Below are 24,861 nucleotides of genomic sequence, written 5' to 3' on the forward strand. Positions count from 1 at the left end.
TTGTTTTAGAAATATTTTAATTGGACATTCGTCAGAACATTTTCAGAACATTCAGAGAGAATTCAAAATCTAATTCTCAATAAGCCATGAACTCAGTGGTACTTGTGCTGTCTGACACACACCCGAAACTTGCGCACAGAAAGCCGCTTCTCAGACGGCAAACAATCCAGAATAGAATTCTATTTCAAGACTTTTTGCTTTTGAATTGTCAAATACACAGAAAATTGTCAAACTGGCTGTCATATTACATATTACATTTATTATGGCATAAATAACACATAGCTATGCATTTAAAAATTAACGTTTATTTAAATATATTGTATTTAATATAACATAAATATATTATATTTGCCATTACCAGAACTGATTTGGTCAAATGAAGCCAAAAAGATCAGATAAAGCAAGAAAAATAACTATATTGTGACCACTAATATTTGTAAAATAAGATTTTGGGACATTTATGCAGGCATTATCTAGAAATCAGGAGGATAGCCTGGAAGTATTTCCATTACTTTGGATTTATAACATTACAGATGAAAATGTCAAAGTTAAATGTAAGTTATGTCATTATATCGTTGCTTAATTTGACGTCATTCAAATGAAAATCTTCATTTCAGAAAATCCTACAGAATGTGGGAAAGGGAAAAGAATTCGTTCTTTCTTCAAGAGGGTATGGAAGGCTATGAAGAGTTCTGTCTGCTGCTGTTGTCTCAGTAGTGCTGTGGATGTTGTGGAGCCTTTTTCCCCTGATCCTGAGCCATCATCATCTGCGTCAGATCCCTCCGGCGTCAAGCTAAATGATGGTAAATCGCTGATCATTATTTCTCCAACATCGTTTTAAACAGTATTGTCATCTTGTTTTTCACTGAAAATAATGCTTATGGCTTGTTTTGAGGAAATATTCAAAAAAAAAATTTTGTAGGTCATATATTTCTCATATTTTTCTGTTTGTTTTTCAGAGTCTTTTGAGTCTCTCTATAATGTGGGAGAGATGCTTGGATCCGGAGGATTTGGCAGCGTGTACAAGGGAACACGCAAATTTGATGGCAAAAAGGTAAATCTGACTGAATTGTTCAAACATTTTGCTCTTGAATGCATCAAAACATATTTCAAACTAACTTTCTTTTTTGTTGCAGGTTGCCATCAAGCAGTTAAGCAAGACTGAAAACAATCGTTATCTCTATATTGTAAGTTGGCCAAAACCTGAATATGTATTTAGTCGTTTCAGTGCAGATTACTGTAGTTAATACACCCGTAGAAAGCATTAAGTGTAAATGTGATTGACAAATAAGCCTAGAGGCACCAAATAACTTTGAGCTGAAAAGGCTCTTTTGAATGTATCTAAAAAGATACTTTAAAAAAAAGGACTTTTTCAAAGATACTGTGATATATTTTCTTCATATTTTTACTCAGCTAACCTTCTGATTAATATTTTTCTCTAGCCTGGGCATCCCAAACCTCTCGTTACAGAAGTGGCGCTGCTGCTGATGATGAGGCGAAAACCCATAAGCCCGCTCATCATACAGCTATACGAGTGGTTTGAACATCCTGGAAAATTCACTCTTGTTATGGAGTTCCCGGAGCCTTGCATGAGCTTGCGGGACTACATCGTTCGTAAACCCATCCTGTATGAACCCACAGCACGGTTCATCATGCGACAGGCTCTGCTGGCAGTACAGGTCTGCATCGAGCATGGTGTTTTTCATAATGACATTCATGCGGAGAATTTCCTGTTGAATGAAAGGACGTTGGAGCTCAAGCTGATAGACTTTGGCTGCGGTCAGCTATTTAGCAGTGATGGCTACGAGAGCAGAACATACGCTGGTGAGCATTTTGAGAGTGTGAAAACCTGAATGTAGTGACTTATTATTAAATGCTTTAAAAAAAAAGCTCATCAATGTGCAAATGTCTTGTTTACAGGACTACCGTATTACTGCCCACCTGAAGTCTTAACAGAGCCTCGTTTCCACGCCGTACCAGCAAATGTGTGGGCTCTAGGAGTGCTGTTGTTCACTATGGTGCACGTATTTCATCCCTTTCCCAATTGGAAACAAATCAGAGAAGCCAAAATTCCATTAATGTACCACAACTTATCCAAAAGTGAGTGAATCATATTGACAACATTGATAACACACACACACACACACACACACACACACACACACACACACACACACACAAAGCAAAGGCTCTGAACAGAAACAGTTAAAGATGAAGTATGTAAGATTATATATAGCTCAACGTATAGCGAGAGTTTGGGGCGTGGCTACTGTAGCAGGTGGAGCCATGGGAAAAGAAATTTAGCTAAAGAAGTGAAAAACAAAATTCGCTGCATTTATACCTTACACAGGTCATGAACATGTCAAAGTGAACAAAGCATTGTGATACAAAGCACGCTTCAATAATAATAATAATAATAATAATAGATTTCATTTATAATGCAATTTTCATTCCGAAGAATCCCAAAGTGCAACAAAGGGAAAAAATAAAAAAAAATTAATAACAAGTAAAAATACAGAACAATACAAACAATCAACCAACACAGAAAACTGAACAGAAACAGAGCTGATGGTGAACAGAAAACAGAGCTAATGATATATCATAGTCATGCTCCCGTTCAGAAAGATACATTTTCATAAAGACAAATGCAACACCGCTGAAAGTATTCCTAATATGTTGAACCTTAAACAAGAGCTGTGTTTGTGATGTTGGGGAAGACGTAATGAACAAAAGGGGCCGTTGCAAGGTTTTTTGAAAATATTATTTATTTTGTAATTCCGGCCTGTGCCACTAGTGTGACAGAAACTACATACTTCACTTTTAAAGTAAAGCTGAAGAACATTTTACAGTATAATAATCATGTTTTAGATGCTGTTTTCATAGATGAATGACTAACTCCTTATTAAAATTTGTACAGAATACAGGGATCTGATTAGCCAGTGCCTAGCCCGGGATCCAACTAAACGGCCAACGTTAGAGCAGATGTCACGACATAGATGGATGAGATGACCTTCTGTAGATTGGAGAAGTTCAGGAGATTCACTCGATCAGTGATTTCAGCAGGTGTGAGGAAGTGTAACAGACAGAGTAGGATTATTATCATTTGTCTTATTTCAAATTTGCGTTCTTGTTATAGTCAAGTCACCTTCATTTATGAAGTGCTTCATACAATACAGATCATTTCAAAGCGGCTTTACTGTAATAAACAGGGAAATATACAGTGTAATAAACTCTAAAAATCATGATTCATGAGTTGACTTGTTCATATAATCTTTGTATTGAATAGGAAACAACATACTTGCTGTCCTTGGTGGAGGGCTTGAGCTCGAGACTTGAGCCGAAGCCTGATGTCCAACCCCAACCTGACTGAGAACTCAGAGCCTGTCCACGTCTGAGCAAGAACACGAGAGACTGCAAGACTGGGAAGAAGTCATCAGTCATCACAGCCACATTTGCTTTGATTTTAAACGTCAAGACAAGTCATCTTTATTTATATAGCGCCTTATATACGACCGATCTTTACTCACAGCAGCTGGAATATTTAAACTGGTCATTTTGATGGCGGATTGTAATCCAGAAAGGTCCAAACGACAATCATCAGTGACAACTGGAGATTCACTCGTAGTCAAAAGCAAAAGATTCGTCTGTACAGAAATTGAAACCTGCAGGAAACGCTAAAACACGCTCACGCAATACTGATATTTTTAGCATGAACAAATTGAGAACAAAGTTTTGCGGGGAAATTTTTATTTTTTCTCATAAATTTAATGGAATTGTTTTTAGATACTTCACCTTTAAATTCATGTTTTTATAATTCGTGGAATTGTTAATTTGCAAAGCTTTAATTATTCATCATAGCCCCTAAGCTAACTGAGTAGCTACAATCAATTCATTCAGTTTATTGACACCCCTTCAGTTAAAAAAATATAGGCATTTAATTCAGATGTGTTTCTTTTATTCTGTTATTTGATTTAAAATAATCCATCAGAAAAGTGAAGTCAAATTTTCCAAGTATTATTTTATTCATATAGTTAATTTTTGCTTTACTACCGTACAGTATTCTGAACGCTTCTACTTCTGGTAAACGTCATCAGTCGCTGCCCAATACTGTTCCATTTCAAAGTTTACATCTAGCCAAGAATAGTTTAAATCCCCGGATGTGTCCTTTTATCAAGGATGCATCAAGAGGTGACTTTAGCCGACTTGAGACAGACAGGTATCCCAGAATGCATCTCGTGCCAAACAACAAGTGTCATTAGCAGAGGAGAAACCCAGTGTAATTTAAAAATACTACTGTTAATGTTTCACTAAATGTACTTGTTTAAAGTTCAAACCTGTGGTTTATTCATAAAGAGATCGCCTATTTGAATTTGATCTGCCGTTTTCAGAGTTGTGAGATCCAGTCGATCACCGGGCGCTCAGCGCTCTTTAACCCCTCTGAGAGCAGCCTTTCTTCAGCTAGTTCTTCTGATGTTTGCCGCTGACTCTGATGTCTCTGTAGTGGTTAAACATGAGATATAATTTGTCTAACTGGCAAATCATTTTGGCTGAGCTTGAGCAAAGTGAAGTTTCATAACTTTGTATTTTTAGGCTTGTTTAATAGTTGTAGCCTACTAGCACTGACTTTGTATGTTTGACTGGATTGTTTGCTTTATTTCTTGTATAGCTTCTTATACCCTTATAATGGCTATTTGATCTTACATAAACTGGCATTTAACAAAAAGAGACTTTTTTGTTATATTTAATTTTTTACACTGATAAATATATATGCACACTTATTGTCTGAACCACATATTGTTTTATATATTTTTTAATAAAAAAAGTAAACAAAAAGCGGCAGGGTTGTTTTTTATATTTTGTTTTGTCATAAATATACATGCAGTGAAGATAATAAAGGTACGCATTACCTGAACCACATGTGTGTGGTTATTAATATGTTTAAGATTGTTTTAAATGAAAATGAAATGAGGCAGAGTGGTGTTTTTTAATACTGTAGTTTAAAATACACATACAGAGATATAGATAACAGGATTAGAGCGAGCTGAGTGACGCGATGAAGAACGCGCTGCAGCACGCAACAGTTTCAGAACCACGTCGTCCACAGAACCGTAAGTTAGCCGCGCTACCCATTCACGTGATTTTCTTTCGTTAAATATAAGCTTTCACGGCAGTTTTCACGTGGATTTTAATCGGAGCGATGTCTACAATATTTAACAACAATACTTTTTAATAAAGTCACTTTTCTGTTCATTCTGGTCTGAGATGAAACCTGGATGAAACTAGTGATCGACCGATATATCGGCGCCATCTTGTGGACGTTTTTAGAATTCCATACGCGCGCCATTAAAGGACAGCGTGAAGGGAGATGATGAGTCAACAGCGGTGTTCAAAGGTAAAATAACCTGAATCCCTCAATTAATCAACTTTGTTTAACATAACAGTAATGCACAATTGAGATAACCTCAAATAGGATGTAATGAGATGATGGTATAGTTATGTAGTTGGCGCCAGGTAGAGGCGAACTCACTGACGGAGTCAGTCAGATAATCCGTCATCATGTCACAATAAAGATGTAACTTCACATGAATGAAATAAAACAGCCATGAATGAGAGCATGTTGAAAATAAAAGCGCCAAACTTATTTCTCTCTCTGTGTTAATTCTCAGTCGCATTGCTCCCGCATATAGGCTAGTCACTGTATGTAGGCTAAACAAGACCGACTCGTTTAAAACTCCTTAAATTATATTAACGTCTGCTATATAACATCGAATTAATTACAGCTCCCTGAAAATTAATTATTATGCCTATCTCCGCAAGACGTGTAACGTTAAGTTAAACGCAGAGATGAAAACAGCGCTCTGTCATCAGCATTTCATAGACTGGCACAAACATTCATTTTGATACCGTAGATGAGATTGACACTTTAAGAAAAGTAAACAAACCAGCGAATACAGCATAGCTTTTACAATGTTTGCATATTCCAGAGAATATTCACTCTTTAGTCTATTAAACACATAAACATTTTAAAACTGTAGTTTAAAATGAATTATTATATTTATGCTCATAGTTATGTGGAGTTGATAGACTCAACTCTCATTTATGTTCTCCATTTGAAAACATTAGACTATATAAATGCCTGTTGCCTGTTGTTAATATGGCCTTATTTATAAATAAAAAGGTAAAACAGCATTAATGTTAAAAAGACTTTGCACTGTATTAAAAAAAATCTGACTATTTAATGATGTAAATGTCTTGTTCTGTGTAAGCGAGTGAAACTGCAAAAATGACTCTGAAAAAAAAAAGCTCAGTTCAGTGCTGTTGCTGTAATTGTAAAAAACAGAAATAGCGCAATAAGTAAATATCGGCTCTATATTATCGGTTATCGACACATAAGCATACAAATAATCGGTATCGGTAAAAAAACAAAAAAAAAACCAATATCGGTCGATCACTAGATGAAACGCTGCTTGTCAATCAACAGTCATGGGAGGGGTGTCCGACTGTGTGGCGTTGGCTTGATTTGAGACAGGAACACATATAAGGAGATTAAAAAAACCACTGGATGGATTTTTTCATCATTATAGGACGGTTGTGTACATGCACTGCCAACACACATTTCCATACAATCAGCTTTTAAAAGTCCATGTACAATTATATGACTACTTTAAATCCTGATAAAGAATGTTTCTCTTATAAAAATGTGTTAATCAATTTTCAACCTGTCCTGATTTGTTGTCATGTTGGTAGTGTTTGTGTGTGTGTGTGTGTGTGTGTGTGTGTGTGTGTGTGTGTGTGTGTGTGTGTGTGTGTGTGTGAGTGTGTGTGTATATATATATATATACATACATGGGCGTCGGAACCATTGTGTGTGGGTGGGACAAGACCCACCCACTTTTTAAGACCAATGATATTGGACCCACTCACTTTTATCATCTCTAATTCAGCACATGTCTGCTTACATTGACTACCCTTTAACCGAGAAACTTATTATTAAACACATGTTAAACGCTTTATTTCCCCTTTTCTAATATTTTCTATTTTTTTTATTGAAAATAAATACCTTTCCGGTAATTTGAACCCGCATTTGGCGGGTTGGTTGGCGGGTGTTAATTGAGAACCCTGTTCATAGTCATCCTGTTTGATATTGAGACACACACGGATGCTTTTCAGATTTTCCATCGCAGCTTTCTCTCCATATTCTTTGCAGCCTTTAATACTCTGGATCCTTCACTGAATACCAGAAATAACTCAGTCCGGCTAAACATGTACTGTGAACAACTGAACACTTTTGTGACTAAAAGTTTTCTAAAAAGTATTTCCTTCTCAAGCAAGACAGTATTTGACTCAGTAGAAGCACATTGGGAGTGGCTTTGGACTGCACCATGCCCAGTGCATTATGGGTGTTGAGGTTTTCTGACTTGTTTGCCTAAAAGCCTTTCTACTAGCCTGGATGCCAGCCGAACTTAGCCCCGCCCACAATATTTTTAGGTTGGGCAGTTCGGTCTGGCCTTGCTCCATAGAGGAGTAATTATCCCCGAACAAAACACACCTCATAATCACAGCCCAATGGAGCAGTTTCAGACTCATATTCATACTAGAATTGAGTATGACCACGTCAGGCTACCTTTCTACTGCATAGGCAGCCAACTTTTATTTAAATCCCATTTTGCCAGCAGTGAATTACCCCTTTGAGTACACGTCACTTGGTTTGATCATATGGGTTGTGGATGTCATTTCATGTTGAGCTTTATTTAATGGGGCCTTTTTTATCGTTTTATTTTTTTCAGGGAAAGATGGAGCTGACTTTGGAGATTGAGAAGGAAGCAGATGGGAGACCTGCTGGAAAAGGCAGAGATGAGCCCAATATGAATCCGAAACTCTATATATAATATAACCTTATTATTATATACATATAACCTTATATGGAATCGTTTCCTCTGAACGGTTCACCTAATAATTGTCATCTGATGTGAATTAGCAATTAAAACACGTCTATATAAAGCAACTACCTAAAGGCTGAGGTACTGACAAAATGGCTGGAAAAAAAAAGATACCTTTCAAAAAGACAAAATCAATCACGACGAAGTCAATATCCTATTCTATCCTATCCTATTTTTCCCAGTCTTTGAAGTATGTTTTATACATTACTTATTTTATTCTTTTTTTTTTCTTGCACTTGAATAAAGTTAAAGGTGTAATCTGCCGGTTGTCCTGTAGGTGACCTCATAACTCTCTCTTCTTACGATACACTTCACAATTACTCCAGAGCACTCGATCATTTGTCTAGTGCTACTTAAGTTAGGATGCTTTTGGGAAACAGACCTTAATATTAAGATCACTCGTACGATTGTTTTTATGATCAACTTAGGCTGACGAAGCTTTTGGGAAACGCAGCTCTGGCTGACAGGTGGTTGTCACGACAACAATGTAGTTTAAGAGGGCACAAGTTCGCGTTCATTTACACTGAATCAAAACCGTTTATATGTCGCCTTTGATACCAGGGGCCGTGGTGGGTCAGACACGGCATGTTTTAAGTCTGCTTTAATGCGGCTTTGCGTCTTTACACAGAATTTTGAGCAGACACAGACCCGCTTTAGAGCCGCCTTAACTCGGCTGTGTAAAGGCATCTTTAGTGCTATCATTCAGTGGGATCTTGTTGTATTCATTACCAGTAAGGACACACTTCATCAATCCTTTCACAAAGGTGATGTTTAGACTTCAGTATTTTCAGAACTACATCTCCATGAAAATCGTCAAACCCTTCAATTGAGTGCTGGAGGAGTTCAGCATTTTATCCATGTAATGTGTTTTTGGAAATGGTTAATTTTCTTTATGACAATCAGACCATTCATGCAGTGTTTGTTTTGTTGTGGTTGTTTAGGTTTTTACCATTAATCACTCTTTGCACCATTATTACATTTCATCATGAATTTTCACTTTTTGGTTCAGGTTTCACTGATGTTTGGAGACATTTGTACACAAACCATGAAGTGTTTTCTATTGTGAAAGTCTTTTATTGTGTTATATTCTCAGATCATTTTAAAGTTTATTGCTTAAATGTTTAAAATTGTTAAATAAAGACATATGTGTTTTAATTGTGTCAATTTGTCTTGAATTAGATTTCATTTTGTCATTTTAACAATAAAAACTGCCATGTTCAATTTACATTATCTAATGGCACACAAATGCAAGTATTCTGGGATTGTGATATGATCAGAGTTTACTGGATGGAGATTCAGAAGATTATTGGTCAATCTTTTGCCCTTTCTCTGAGTATCTTTTGAACTGTCAAGCTGCAATTTCTCTGCGTTTATGATTTTCACCTAAAGTCTAATGCTTTCTTGCATATTTGTTCTCCTAGAACTTAGGAATGTATGTTGAATGCCTTTATCTCTTGATTTCTGTTCATTCTGGTCCTGTCGCTCATTATACCTTCAGATTGTTCACCATTGTATGTCACAGTTACTGTGAGATACCTGTCCCACTGTCGTGTTATTGTAAAACTATTGCAAGACAGATACAAAAAATGGCACATAAACATGGTATATTTTAGCAGTGAAAAAAATTTCAAATACGTTTTATATTATTTATGTCCTTGTTCAAGCTCTTTCTGAACATCTGCATGATTGAAAATGTAATGTTGAGTTTGTTCAATAAAAAAGTGAATATTAAGTGACTTATATTTTAGATAGATGTTAGGCATTATATTTTACATGATCTCATGTACTGCACATGATGATTTTACATGTCTAAAGTATACTTTAAAAAGTATAAAACTTGCATTTCAATGAGGAAAAATGAACTGAATGCACCAAGAAAAGCTTTTGACAGAGCACAGTACCCCAGAACAATCCTTCTCAAACCTGTCCAGGACCCAGTTGTTCAAAAGTTTGGTCTAGATTTGGAAAAGCCGTGTTTTGCTATCCAGAATCAGGTAATCTTTCTTATCTTTGTGCTGGAGCACTGCTCATCTGGATTTGCAGTGCTCAAAATGGGGTTACTTTCCATAATGTAGAATGCTAGCTGTAAAGAACCACAGGTATAGAAGAGTCTAAATCTATTGACTCTCTTCATTTTAAATTGATATGGAAAAAAGAATTGGAACAGCAGGAAATCTTCAATACAGTCATACTCTACAGGAGGTTTAACGTTTGTTTTGTTTTTTTAAATGAGTTGGTTGAAAAAAGTTTAAAGGGGAATTCTGTTTGTTTCTGGATTATTAGTTTGATTTTTAAAAACTTACATTTTTTTGCTTTCATGTGATTTTTACATTTTTCAAACTTCCAAGCGTCATGGAAGCTGCATTAAACAACTTTTCTCTCATATAATATTAGGAATCTTATATTGTTCCCAGTGTTAGTCGTAATTGCATTTTTACTAGTAAGAATTCAGTTGTTGAGCTCTCTAATTCAGTTCTTACCAGTAAAAATGCAATTAGCCTACGAGTAGCGCTGGGAACAATTTAACAATTGAAGATAAACTGGCTTGCCAAAGTAAAGGGCGAATTAAATGAATAGACTTTATAATAAGATTATGTCCACATTTGTCCTCCCTTGTGCCGTTTTGCGCATTTTGGACAGAAGCAACGACTCAATCCATTAGACTGTAGGCGTTTGTGCAATGAATCATTTTTTGTATTATTTTCGGTGGAAAAATAATTCCACCGAAAATAATAGTCTAATAATAATAATAATAATTAAAGCTGCGAGCAGCGATGACGGGCCCAAGCCGGTGGCACCGCCACCCCAGTGGCATCAGCTTAACTGTGCACAGCAGGCAATAGGCATTTAATATGGGAAAAAATAAATAAAGGGACTATGTCAAAGTCATTTGAATTCACCTCATTAACTGCAGCAACTGGTGCTGCTATGACCAGGAACCACAACACTCACATCTATGAGATCAATTACATTTTATTCATTAATTTTATGTCAGATGATGTTAAATCTCAATTTCAAAATGAGTGCAGAATACTGTCCAAATGCTGAAGTTGTATTATCCTTACACTTCTCTTAAAAATAAATTAAGCCAAATCACAGAGACCGCAACAATGATTTTAATATCAATGTGAGGTAAGAGTAATATGCGTGCATATAATTTATGGAAGTTTATTATAAACAGCCACTTTTATAAAATCATGTGAGATTATTTTTTTTTAATCCATTTGAATTCTATCAATAAATAATTCGTTTACAGAGGTGTCATACGTGATCTTTGCAAACACAGCACATGACCTTCTTTAAAGCCCATGTTATAGAAAACAATTAAGAGTATTAGGATATCACTTTCAATTATGTGCAAATGTATTTTTTGCAGCTCAAAATATTGTAAGTTCAGAAGACCAGTATTTTATATATATATATATATATATATATATATATATATATATATATATATATATATATATATATATATATATATATATATATATATAAAATACATTTTTTTATTTTTTTCACATTAAAGTGATAGATATTGCTGATAGCAATTATGATATGAAAGGGTTAAATTATGAAAAAACAAGAGACAAGGCGACACACACAGAGTGAGAGAGGCCCCCTCCACACACACATACACACAGACAGACACACAGACAGACACACACACACACACACAGAGTGAGAGAGACCCCCTACACACACACACACACACACACACACACACACACACACACACACACACACACACACACACACACACACACACAGAGAGTGATCCTGAGAGAGGGAGGGGGAGGGGGAATGATAGACACAAAATCTAAACAGTGAGAGAACATTGTTTTTATTTCACTATCTGAAAACACTGTTTTGCAATAACAACAATAGTTTTATCTTCAAAACAGTGTTCCCTAGGACATATCCCACCTGGTTACGAAATAAGGCTACACTCCCACCTTCTGGTTATACTATATTTAGTTATTCTACATTTATATTTAAACAAAAGGCATTAATCTTCTCATTTTTTAAGTTACACACTACTTTTTTTTTTCTTTTTTTAAAGACAATTAAATTAGTTTTTTTCTTTTGTTAGTAATTTTTATATTTATATTTTTCTATTAATAATTATTTGTATTAACACAATTATTTAACTAATTATATAAAACAATATTGTCAATGCCCTACAAATAAACTGGTTTTATACTTTTTTTTTTTTATTCAAACCCAGAATAAAATGTTTTATCCTTCAATGCAGGCCAAAGCACAGCATTGGGAGGTAATCTTTTTAGACAGAAGAGTGGCTCACACACACACACACACACACACACACACACACACACACACACACACACACACACACACACACACACACACACACTGTAGAAATCAGTGACACGTGTCCCCATGAGTCTGTGTGCATTCAGGTTGAAGTCCCCACCAGGCTAGAAAAAAGAACACAAACACACACGCACACACACACAACACACACACACACACACACACACACACACACACACACACACACACACACACACACACACACACACACACACACACACACACACACACACACACACACACACACACACACACACAGTAGTAATGCTGAAGTATGCTGAAGGCAACCCTTATCAGTTAAGCCCATCAACCATCCCCCATCCACGACATACACACCCACCCACAAACACACACACATACACACACACTCATGTCTGGTTCACTATCTTTCTGGGGACGTAATGGTTTTTATGCTGTACAAACCATATATTCTGTCCTCCTACACTGCTCCTGCCCCTAAACCTACCCATCACACAAAACTTTCTTCAAAAGAACCCATTCTGTCTGATTTATAAGCTTTTGTACCCATTGGGACGTCCCCATGAGTCTGTGTGCATTCAGGTTTAAGTCCCCACTAAGCTAGAAAACCATTCACACACCCAGAGAGGCAAGGTTTTTTGCTTGAAAACTTATACAATATTGCCCTCTACTGGTCATTTAAGTGAGAGCATAAGTGTTGAGAAAAAAAAAGAAAAAAAAAACTGTGATTATATAGAATAACCAGCAGGTGGGAGTATAGCCTTATTAATGAACCAGGCACGTGTGTTCTTATTTAGTCTTTTTTAGGCTTTTGCTACGGGAAAACCGTTTGAGATATCCAATAACCGTTCGCATTTTAGCATCTTCTGTATATTTACTTCATGTTGTCCGAGTTTGGAGGAGATTGAATGAATCGCTTTTGAGGAGAAGGTAAAAACTCAGAGCTCGCTTTCGACTTCTTGTTATCTTCCAACCAAATTATCTGACTTCCTGTTGGTCAGAGCTAATGACTGTAAATTAGAAAGTTGTCCGGCTCAAAATGTACAATATATATACCGAGTTTGGTAACTGTAGATAAAACTAAACCCCCGCTTTGGACAAAAGATGGCGCTACTGAGCCCCTCTACCACGCCCGTTTCTGAATCTTTGCTTGCATCTTCTGGACAGCATGTCTGATGTGTGTGTTGAGTTTCATGTAATTTCAAGCATGTGAAGAGTCTCAAAAACACCAAAAAAGATTATTAGACTTTGACACGTTGCCATGACAACAGTTTTTCTAGAATCAGGAATCCATTAATATGTCTATATCTGCCATGTTTTGACATTACACTGATGAAGTTTGAAGTAAATCGGGTGAAAATAAGATGGGTATTTAAAGCAATTTTGAAAGTGACACACTTCCTGCTGCCAGTTGGTGGCGCTATAACTTTGTCTCACAAAAGTCATATCCATGTGATCGGCCTCTTACAACGAACACACAGCTGAAGTTTCATCAAAATGAATTAATGTATGCAAAAGTTATAACACACTTCCTGTTTCCCTTTTCTCGCCATAAATTTGTCTCTTCGCCACGGCCAAACCGTTTGAGATATCAAAAAGTTGCTCGCAATTTAGCATCCTCAGTGTCTTTACTTCATGCTGACCGAGTTTGGTGCTGATCGGGTGAATCGTCTAGGAGGAGTATCGCAAATTTCAGAGCATGCGTTTTCCAAACAACCCATAATAGCTCACTTCCTGTTGGGCTGACGCATAACTTAGAGCACGAAAGTTGTTTGGCCCGATGAGCTCCATATGTGTACCGAGTTTCATATATATACGTGGAAGTTGGTTTGATTTATAGACCACGTTTTCAGAGCCCACTTTAGGGGGCGCTGTCGAGCCCCCCTGCCACGCCCAGGTCCCAGCCTCAGCCCGGCCCTGATGGCCGCGCATTCTGATGCGTGTGCAAAGTTTCAAGAGTTTTCGAGCATGGGAAGGGCCCCAAAAATGCCCAAATAGTCGCGTAAAAAAATAATAATAAATTAAAGCTGCGAGCAGCGATGACGGGCCCAAGCCGGGGGCACCGCCACCCCGGTGGCATCAGCTTAACTGTGCACAGCATGCAATAGGCATTTAATATGGGAAAAAATAAATAATGGGACTATGTCAAAGTCATTTGAGTTCACCTCATTAACTGCAGCAACTGGTGCTGCTATGACCAGGAACCACAACAGTCACATCTATGAGATCAATTACATTTCATTCTTTAATTTTATGTCAGATGATGTCAAATGTCAATTTCAAAATGAGTGCAGAATACTGTCCAAATGCTGAAGTTATATTATCCTTACACTTCTCTTAAAAATAAATTAAGCCAAATCACAGAGACCACAACAATGATTTTAATATCAGTGTCAGGTAAGAGTAATATGCGTGCATAAAATTTATAGAAGTTTATTATAAACAGCCACTTTTATAAGATCATGTGAATTTTTTTTTTTATCCATTTGAATTTTATCAATAAATAATTAGTTTAAAGAGGTGTCATACGTGATCTTTGCAAACACAGCGCATGACCTTCTTTAAAGCCCATGTTATAGAAAACAATTAAAAGTATTAGGACATCACTTTCAATTATGTGCAAATGTATTTTTTGCAGCTCAATATATATATAATACATTTTTTTAAACTTATTTTTCACAATAAAGTGATAGATATTGCTGATAGCCTATGATATGAAATGGTTAAATTATGAAAAACAAGAAACAAGGCGACACACAGAGTGAGAGAGACCCCCTCCACACACACACACACACACACACACACACACACACACACACACACACACACACACACATAGAGTGATCCTGAGAGAGGGAGAGTGAGGGGGAAGGGGAATGACAGACACAAAATCTAAACAGTGAGAGATCATTGTTTTTATTTCACTGTCTGAAAACACTGTTTTGCAATAACAACAATAGTTTTATCTTCAAAGCAGTGTTCCTAGGACATATCCAACCTGGTTACTAAACAAGGCTACACTCTCACCTTCTGGTTATTCTATATGCCGGTAGCTCATTGGTTCTCATTTTTGTCCTTAAACAAAAGGCATTATTCTTCTCATTTTTAAGTTACACACACTACTTATTTTTTCCTTTTCTTTTTAAAGACAATTAAATGTGTTTTTTCTTTTGTTAGTAATGTTTTTTTATATTTATATATTTTTATTAATAATTATTGGTATTAACACAATTATTTAACTAATTATATAAAACAATATTGTCAATGCCCTACAAATAAACTGGTTTTATACATGATTTTTTTTATTCAAACCCAGAATAATATGTTTAATCCTTTAATGCAGGCCAAAGCACAGCATTGAGAGGTAATCTTTTTAGACAGAAGAGTGGCTCTCTCTCTCTCACACACACACACACACACACACACACACACACACACACACACACACACACACACACACACACACACTCACTGTAGAAATCAGTGACACGTGTCCCCATGAGTCTGTGTGCATTCAGGTTGAAGTCCCCACCAGGCTAGAAAAAAGAACACACACTCACACACACACACACACACACACACACACACACACACACACACACACACACACACACACACACACACACACACACACACACACACACACACACACACACACACACACACACACACACACACACACACACACTAGTAATGCTAAAGTATGCTGCAGGCAACTCTTATCAGTTCAGCCCATCCCCCCCCCCCCCCCCCCCCCACACACACACACACACACACTCATGTCTGGTTCACTATCTGTTTGGGGACTCACCATAGACATAATGGTTTTTATGCTGTACAAACCATATTCTGTCCTCCTACACTGCTCCTACCCCAAAACCTACCCATCACACAAAACTTTCTGCATTTTTACATTTTCAAAAGAACTCCTTCTGTCTGATTTATAAGCTTTTGTACCCATTGGGAAGTCCCCATGAGTCTGTGTGCATTCAGGTTTTAGTCCCCACCAGGCTAGAAAACCATTCTCACACACACACAGAGGCAAGGTTTTTTGCTTGAAAACTTATACAATATTGCCCTCTACTGGTCATTTAAGTGAGAGCATAAGTGTTGAACAAAAAAAAACAAAAAAAACTGTGTGCTATATAGAATAACCAGCAGGTGGGAGTATAGCCTTATTAATGAACCAGGCACTTGTGTGCTTATTTTATCTTTTTTAGGCTTTTGCTACGGGAACACCGTTTGAGATATCCAATAACCGTTCGCATTTTAGCATCTTCTGTATATTTACTTCATGTTGTCCGAGTTTGGAGGAGATTGAATGAATCGCTTTTGAGGAGAGGGTAAAAACTCAGAGCTCGCTTTCGACTTCTTGTTATCTTCCAACCAAATTATCTGACTTCCTGTCGGTCACAGCTAATGACTGTAAATTAGAAAGTTGTCCGGCTCGAAATGTACAATATATATACCGAGTTTGGTGAATGTAGATAAAACTAACCCCCCACTTTGGACAAAAGATGGCGCTACTGAGCCCCTCTACCACGCCCGTTTCTGAATCTTTGCTTGCATCTTCTGGACAGCATGTCTGATGTGTGTGTTGAGTTTCATGCAATTTCAAGCATGTGAAGAGTCTCAAAAACACCAAAAAAGATTATTAGACTTTGACACGTTGCCATGACAACAGTTTTTCTAGAATCAGGAATCCATTTATATGTCTATATCTGCCATGTTTTGACATAATACTGATGAAGTTTGAAGTAAATCGGGTGAAAATAAGATGGGGATTTAAAGCAATTTTGAAAGTGACACACTTCCTGCTGCCAGTTGGTGGCGCTATAACTTTGACTCACAAAAGTCATATCCATGTGATCATCCTCTTACAACGAACACACAGCTGAAGTTTCATCAAAATGAATTAATGTATGCAAAAGTTATAACTCACTTCCTGTTTCCTTTTTCTCGCCATAAATTCGTCTCTTCGCCACGGCCTAACCGTTTGAGATATCAAAAAGTTGCTCGCAATTTGGCATCCTCAGTGTCTTGACTTCATGCTGACCGAGTTTGGTGCTGATCGGGTCAATTTTCTAGGAGGAGTATCGCAAATTCCAGAGCATGCGTTTTCCGAACAACCCATAATAGCTCACTTCCTGTTGGGCTGACGCATAAGTTAGAGCACAAAAGTTATTCGGCCCGATGAGCTCTATATGTGTACCGAGTTTCATATATGTACGTGCAAGTGTGTTTGATTTATAGACCCTGTTTTCAGAGCCCACTTTAGGGGGCGCTGTCGAGCCCCCCTGCCACGCCCGGGTCCCAGCCTCAGCCCGGCCCTGATGGCCGCGCATTCTGATGCGTGTGCAAAGTTTCAAGAGTTTTCGAGCATGGGAAAGGCCCCAAAAATGCCCAAATAGTCGGTAAAAAAAATAATAATAAATTAAAGCTGCGAGCAGCGATGACGGGCCCAAGCCGGGGGCACCGCCACCCCGGTGGCATCAGCTTAACTGTGCACAGCAGGCCAATAGGCATTTAATATGGGAAAAAAATAAATAAAGGGACTATGTCAAAGTCAATTGAATTCACCTCATTAACTGCAGCAACTGGTGCTGCTATGACCAGGAACCACAACACTCACATCTCTGAGATCAATTACATTTTATTCTTTAATTTTATGTCAGATGATGTTAAATCTCAATTTCAAATGAGTGCAGAATACTGTCCAAATGCTGAAGTTGTATTATCCTTACACTTCTCTTAAAAATAAATTAAGCCAAATCACAGAGACTGCAACAATGATTTTAATATCAGTGTCAGGTAAGAGTAATATGCGTGCATATAATTTATGGAAGTTTATTATAAACAGGCACTTTAATAAGATCATGTGAAATTAACTTTTTTTATCCATTTGAATTCTATCAATAAATAATTAGTTTAAAGAGGTGTCATACGTGATCTTTGCAAACACAGCACGACCTTCTTTAAAGCCCATGTTATAGAAAACAATTAAAAGTATTAGGATATCACTTTCAATTATGTGCAAATATATTTTTTGCAGCTCAAAATTTTGTAAGTTCAGAAGACCAGTATTTAATTAAAGATATAATATATGTTTTAGTTTTTTACTTATTTTTCACAATAAAGTGATAGATATTTGTGATAGCCTATGATATGAAAGGGTTAAATTATGAAAACACAAGAGAAAAGGTGACACACACAGAGTGAGAGAGACCCCCTCCACACACACACACACACACACACACACAGTGATCCTAAGAGAGGGAGAGGGAGGGGGGAGGGGGAATGACAGACACAAAATCTAAACAGTGAGAGAACATTGTTTTTATTTCACTGTCTGAAAACACTGTTTTGCAATAACAACAATAGTTTTATCTTCAAAACAGTGTTCCCTAGGACATATCCAACCTGGTTACTAAATAAGGCTACACTTCCAACTTCTGGTTATTCTATATGCCGGTAGCTCATTGGTTATCATTTTTGTCCTTAAACATTAATCTTCTCATTTTTAAGTTACACACACCAATTACTTTTTGTTGAAAAAGACAATTAAATGTGTTTTTTCCTTTGTTAGTATTTTTTTTTAAATATTTATGTTTTATTAATAATTATTTGTATTAACACAATTATTTAACTAATTATATAAAACAATATTGTCAATGCCCTACAAATAAACTGGTTTTATACATTTATTTTTTTATTCAAACCCAGAATAATATGTTTTAACATTTAATGCAGGCCAAAGCACAGCATTGAGAGGTAATCTTTTTAGCGCACACGCACACACACACACACACACACACACACACACACACACACACACACACACACACACACACACACACACACACACTCATGTCTGGTTCACTATCTTTCTGGGGACTCATAGACGTAATGGTTTTTATGCTTTACAAACCATATATTCTGTCCTCCTGCCCCTACCCCTAAACCTACCCATTTCACAAAACTTTCTGCATTTTTACATTTTCAAAATAACTCATTCTGTATGATTTATAAGCTTTTGTACCCATTGGGACCTCAATTTAGGCCCCTACAGTGACATGTGTCCCCATGAGTCTGTGTGCATTCAGGTTGAAGTCCCCACCAGGCTAGAACAACACACACACACACACACACACACACCCACACACACACACACACACACACACACACACACACACACACACACACAGTAGTAATGCTGAAGTATGCTGCAGGCAACTCAAATCAGCTCAGCCCATCCCCCCATCAACAACACCCCCCTTCACCCCCCCGCCCCTGCCCCTCACACACACACACACACACACACACACACACACACTCATGTCTGGTTCACTATCTTTTTCTGGGGACTCACCATAGATGTAATGGTTTTTATGCTGTACAAACCATATATTCTGTCCTCCTACACTGCTCCTACCCCTAAACCTACCCATCACACAACTTTCTGCATTTTCACCTTTTCAAAGTAACTCATTCTGTTTGATTTATAAGCTTTTGTACCCATTGGGAAGTCCCCATGAGTCTGTGTGCATTCAGGTTTAAGTCCCCACCAGGCTAGAAAACCATTCACACACACACACACACACAGAGGTAAGGTTTTTTTGCTTGAAAACTTATACAATATTGCCCTCTATTGGTCATTTAAGTGAGAGCATAAGTGTTGAAAAAAAAAAAAAAAACAGTGTGCTTTATAGAATAACCAGCAGGTGGGAGTATAGCCTTATTTATGAACCAGTTACTTGTGTCTCTCTTTTGTCTTTTTTAGCCTTTTGCTAAGGGAAAACCGTTTGAGATATCCAATAACCGTTCACATTTTAGCATCTTCTGTATATTTACTTCATGTTGTCCGAGTTTGGAGGAGATTGAATGAATCGCTTTTGAGGAGAAGGTAAAAACTCAGAGCTCGCTTTCGACTTCTTGTTATCTTCCAACCAAATTATCTGACTTCCTGTTGGTCAGAGCTAATGACAGTAAATTAGAAAGTTGTCCGGCTCGAAAAGTACAATATATATACCGAGTTTGGTGAATGTAGATAAAACTAACCCCCCGCTTTGGACAAAAGATGGCGCTACTGAGCCCCTCTACCACGCCCGTTTCTGAATCTTTGCTTGCATCTTCTGGACAGCATGTCTGATGTGTGTGTTGAGTTTCATGCAATTTCAAGCATGTGAAGAGTCTCAAAAACACCAAAAAAGATTATTGGACTTTGACACATTGCCATGACAACAGTTTTTCTAGAATCAGGAATCCATTCATATGTCTATATCTGCCATGTTTTGACATTATACTGATGAAGTTTGAAGTAAATCGGGTGAAAATAAGATGGGGATTTAAAGCAATTTTGAAAGTGACACACTTCCTGCTGCCAGTTGGTGGCGCTATAACTTTGTCTCACAAAAGTCATATCCATGTGATCGGCCTCTTACAACGAACACACAGCTGAAGTTTCATCAAAATGAATGAATGTATGCAAAAGTTATAACACACTTCCTGTTTCCTTTTTCTCGCCATAAATTCGTCTCTTCGCCACGGCCAAACCGTTTGAGAAATCAGAAAGTTGCTCGCAATTTGGCATTCTCAGTGTCTTGACTTCATGCTGACTGAGTTTGGTGCTGATCGGGTGAATCGTCTAGGAGGAGTATCGCAAATTCCACAGCATGCGTTTTCCGAACAACCCATAATAGCTCACTTCCTGTTGGGCTGACGCATAACTTAGAGCACGAAAGTTGTTCGGCCCGATGAGCTCTATATGTGTACCGAGTTTCATATATGTACGTGCAAGTTGGTTTGATTTATAGACCATGTTTTCAGACCCCACTTTAGGGGGCGCTGTCGAGCCCCCCTGCCACGCCCGGGTCCCAGCCTCAGCCCGGCCCTGATGGCCGCGCATTCTGATGCGTGTGCAAAGTTTCAAGAGTTTTCGAGCATGGGAAGGGCCCCAAAAATGCCCAAATAGTCGCGTAAAAAAATAATAATAATAATAATAATAATAATAACAAATTAAAGCTGCGAGCAGCGATGACGGGCCCAAGCCGGGGGCACCGCCACCCCGGTGGCATCAGCTTAACTGTGCACAGTAGGCCAATAGGCATTTAATATCGGAAAAATAAATAAAGGGACTATGTCAAAGTCATTTGAATCCACCTCATTAACTGCAGCAACTGGTGCTGCTATGACCAGGAACCACAACAGTCACATCTCTGAAATCAATTACATTTTATTCATTAATTTCATGTCAGATGATGTCAAATGTCAATTTCAAAATGAGTGCAGAATACTGTCCAAATGCTGAAGTTGTATTATCCTTACACTTCTCTTTATGTGTTTTTGACCTACCGTAGCTTGTGATTGTTCACCAATTTTATGCAGCATTTGTTTTTATTTCAATATGTGTGGCATTCAATATTTTTTTAAAATAAAAAAAATAAAAAATAAAGCCAAATCACAGAAACCGCAAAAATTATTTTAATATCAGTGTCAGGTAAGAGGAATATGCCTGCATACATTTTATGGAAGTGTATTATTAACAGCCACTTTTAAATGTTTAAATGTAATTAAATTTAAAATAACGATATCAAAGTCATCTAAATATGCCATATTTACTGGTCAAAGTCGACCTCTCTAAAACATGCAGCATGTTTTTATACCGCTGAGAATGTGCACGACAGGCAATATGCATTTAAACAGGAGAATATTTGAAAATTGCTCTAATATGCCACATGTATCACAGCAGCTGGTACCCCTATGACCACAAGCCACACCTATTATGAAATTTAAATATAGATTTTTTTTTTTAATGTATTAGGATATAATGGGTCACTTTCAATTATGTGCAAATGTATATTTTGCAGCTCAAAATGTTGTAAGTTCAAAAGGCCAGTATTTAATTAAAGATATAGTATATTTTTTGTTTTGTTTTTAACTTATTTTTCACACTAAAGTGACAGTTATTTGTGATATGAAGGTTTAAATTATGACAATCAAGAGACAAGGTGACACACACACACACACACACACACACACACACACACACACACACACACACACACACACACAACCCAAACAGAGTGAAACTCAGAGAGGGAGAGGGAGGGGGGAGGGGAACGACAGACAGAGAGGCAGAGTCTAATTCCGAAAGAAACAAGATTTGAAACAAACAAAAAAATAATAATCTAAACAGTGGGAGAAAGTTTTTTTTTTTTCTTCACTGTCTGGAAACACTGTTTTGCAATAACAATAGTTTTATCTTCAAAACGGTGTTTTTAAGGACATATCCAAGCTGGTTCATAACTAAGGCTATACTCCCACCTTCTTGTTATTCTATATCATTTGCTCTCATTTTCGTCCACAAATAAAAGGCATTAATCTGCTTATTTTTAGGTTACACAAACTTCATTGTTTGAAAAGGAAACTCAAATGTGTTTTTTCTATTGTTACAAATTAACTGGTTCTATAATTTTATTGTAACCCAGAATAATATATTTTTTTATCCTTTAATGCTTGCCAAAGCACACAGCAATGAGCTAATCTTTTCACAATCAAAATGAAGCTGGCACCATCCCCCTACAAACACACACACACACACACACACACACACACACACACACACACACACACACACACACATACACATACACATACACATACACATACACATACACATACAGAGAGAGAGAGAGAGAGAGAGAGAGAGAGAGAGAGAGAGAGAGAGAGAGAGAGAGAGAGAGAGAGAGAGAGAGAGAGAGAGAGGCAAAGTGAGATTTAGATTAAACATGATTTTCCGCAAAACAATAATAGTAAAGTCTAAACTGTGGGGAAATGTTCCAAAAGACAATTAAATGTGTTTTTTTTCTTTTGTTAGTAATGTTTTTTATATTTATATTTTTCTATTAATAATTATTTGTATTAACACAATTATTTAACTAATTATATAAAACAATATTGTCAATGCCCTACAAATAAACTGGTTTTATACATTATTTTTTTTATTCAAACCCAGAATAAAATGTTTTATCCTTTAATGCAGGCCAAAGCACAGCATTGGGAGGTAATCTTTTTAGACAGAAGAGTGGCTCTCACACACACACACACACACACACACACACACACACACACACACACACACACACACACACACACACACACACTGTAGAAATCAGTGACACGTGTCCCCATGAGTCTGTGTGCATTCAGGTTGAAGTCCCCACCAGGCTAGAAAAAAGAACACACACACACACACACACACACACACACACACACACACAGTAGTAATGCTGAAGTATGCTGCAGGCAACTCTTATCAGTTAAGCCCATCCACCATCCCCCATCCACAACACACACACCCACCCACAAACACACACACATACACACACACTCATGTCTGGTTCACTATCTTTCTGGGGACTCATAGACGTAATGGTTTTTATGCTGTACAAACCATATATTCTGTCATCTACACTGCTCCTACCCCTAAACCTACCCATCACACAAAACTTTCCTCAAAAGAACTCATTCTGTCTGATTTATTAGCTTTTGTACCCATTGGGAAGTCCCCATGAGTCTGTGTGCATTCAGGTTTAAGTCCCCACCAGGCTAGAAAACCATTCACACACACACACACAGGCAAGGTTTTTTGCTTGAAAACTTATACAATATTGCCCTCTACTGGTCATTTAAGGGAGAGTATAAGTGTTGAAAAAAAACAAAACAAAAAACACAGTGTGATATATAGAATAACCAGCAGGTGGGAGTATAGCCTTATTTATGAACCATTACTTGTGTGCTTATTTTGTGTTTTTTAGGCTTTTGCTACGGGAACACCGTTTGAGATATCCAATAACCGTTCGCATTTTAGCATCTTCTGTATATTTACTTCATGTTGTCCGAGTTTGGAGGAGATTGAATGAATCGCTTTTGAGGAGAAGGTAAAAACTCAGAGCTCGCTTTCCACTTTGTGTTATCTTCCAACCAAATTATCTGACTTCCTGTTGGTCAGAGCTAATGACTGTAAATTAGAAAGTTGTCCGGCTCGAAAAGTACAATATATATACCAAGTTTGGTGACTGCAGATAAAACTAACCCCCCACTTTGGACAAAAGTGACACTTCCTGCTGCCAGTTGGTGGCGCTATAACTTTGACTCACAAAAGTCATTTCCATGTGATCGGCCTCTTACAACGAACACACAGCTGAAGTTTCATCAAAATGAATTAATGTATGCAAAAGTTATAACACACTTCCTGTTTCCCTTTTCTCGCCATAAATTCGTCTCTTCGCCACGGCCAAACCGTTTGAGAAATCAGAAAGTTGCTCGCAATTTGGCATCCTCAGTGTCTTGACTTCATGCTGACCGAGTTTGGTGCTGATCGGGTAAATCGTCTAGGAGGAGTATCGCAAATTCCACAGCATGCGTTTTCCGAACAACCCATAATAGCTCACTTCCTGTTGGGCTGACACATAACTTAGAGCACGAAAGTTGTTCGGCCCGATGAGCTCTATATGTGTACCGAGTTTCATATATGTACGTGCAAGTGTGTTTGATTTATAGACCCCGTTTTCAGACCCCACTTTAGGGGGCGCTGTCGAGCCCCCCT

General features: G+C 37.5%; 1 protein-coding gene across 2 annotated transcripts; it reads left to right on the top strand.

Moving 5' to 3' along the window:
- The first annotated feature begins 620 nt into the window (after positions 1–620).
- Positions 621–3,926, top strand: LOC137056228 (serine/threonine-protein kinase pim-2-like). Of its 2 annotated transcripts, none has more exons than XM_067430248.1 (6): positions 621–803; positions 960–1,054; positions 1,137–1,187; positions 1,443–1,824; positions 1,921–2,100; positions 2,918–3,926. In XM_067430248.1, exons 1-6 carry the CDS (start codon positions 683–685, stop codon positions 3,007–3,009), a joined length of 921 nt encoding a protein of 306 aa, XP_067286349.1. In that variant the 5' UTR covers positions 621–682; the 3' UTR covers positions 3,010–3,926. The 2 variants fall into 2 exon arrangements, with proteins under 2 accessions (XP_067286349.1, XP_067286350.1); XM_067430249.1 differs by having other exon boundaries at positions 3,287–3,926.
- Positions 3,927–24,861: the final 20,935 nt, after the last annotated feature.

The sequence above is a fragment of the Pseudorasbora parva genome, chromosome 21 (genome assembly GCF_024679245.1).
Source record: "Pseudorasbora parva isolate DD20220531a chromosome 21, ASM2467924v1, whole genome shotgun sequence".
Lineage (NCBI taxonomy): Eukaryota > Metazoa > Chordata > Actinopteri > Cypriniformes > Gobionidae > Pseudorasbora > Pseudorasbora parva.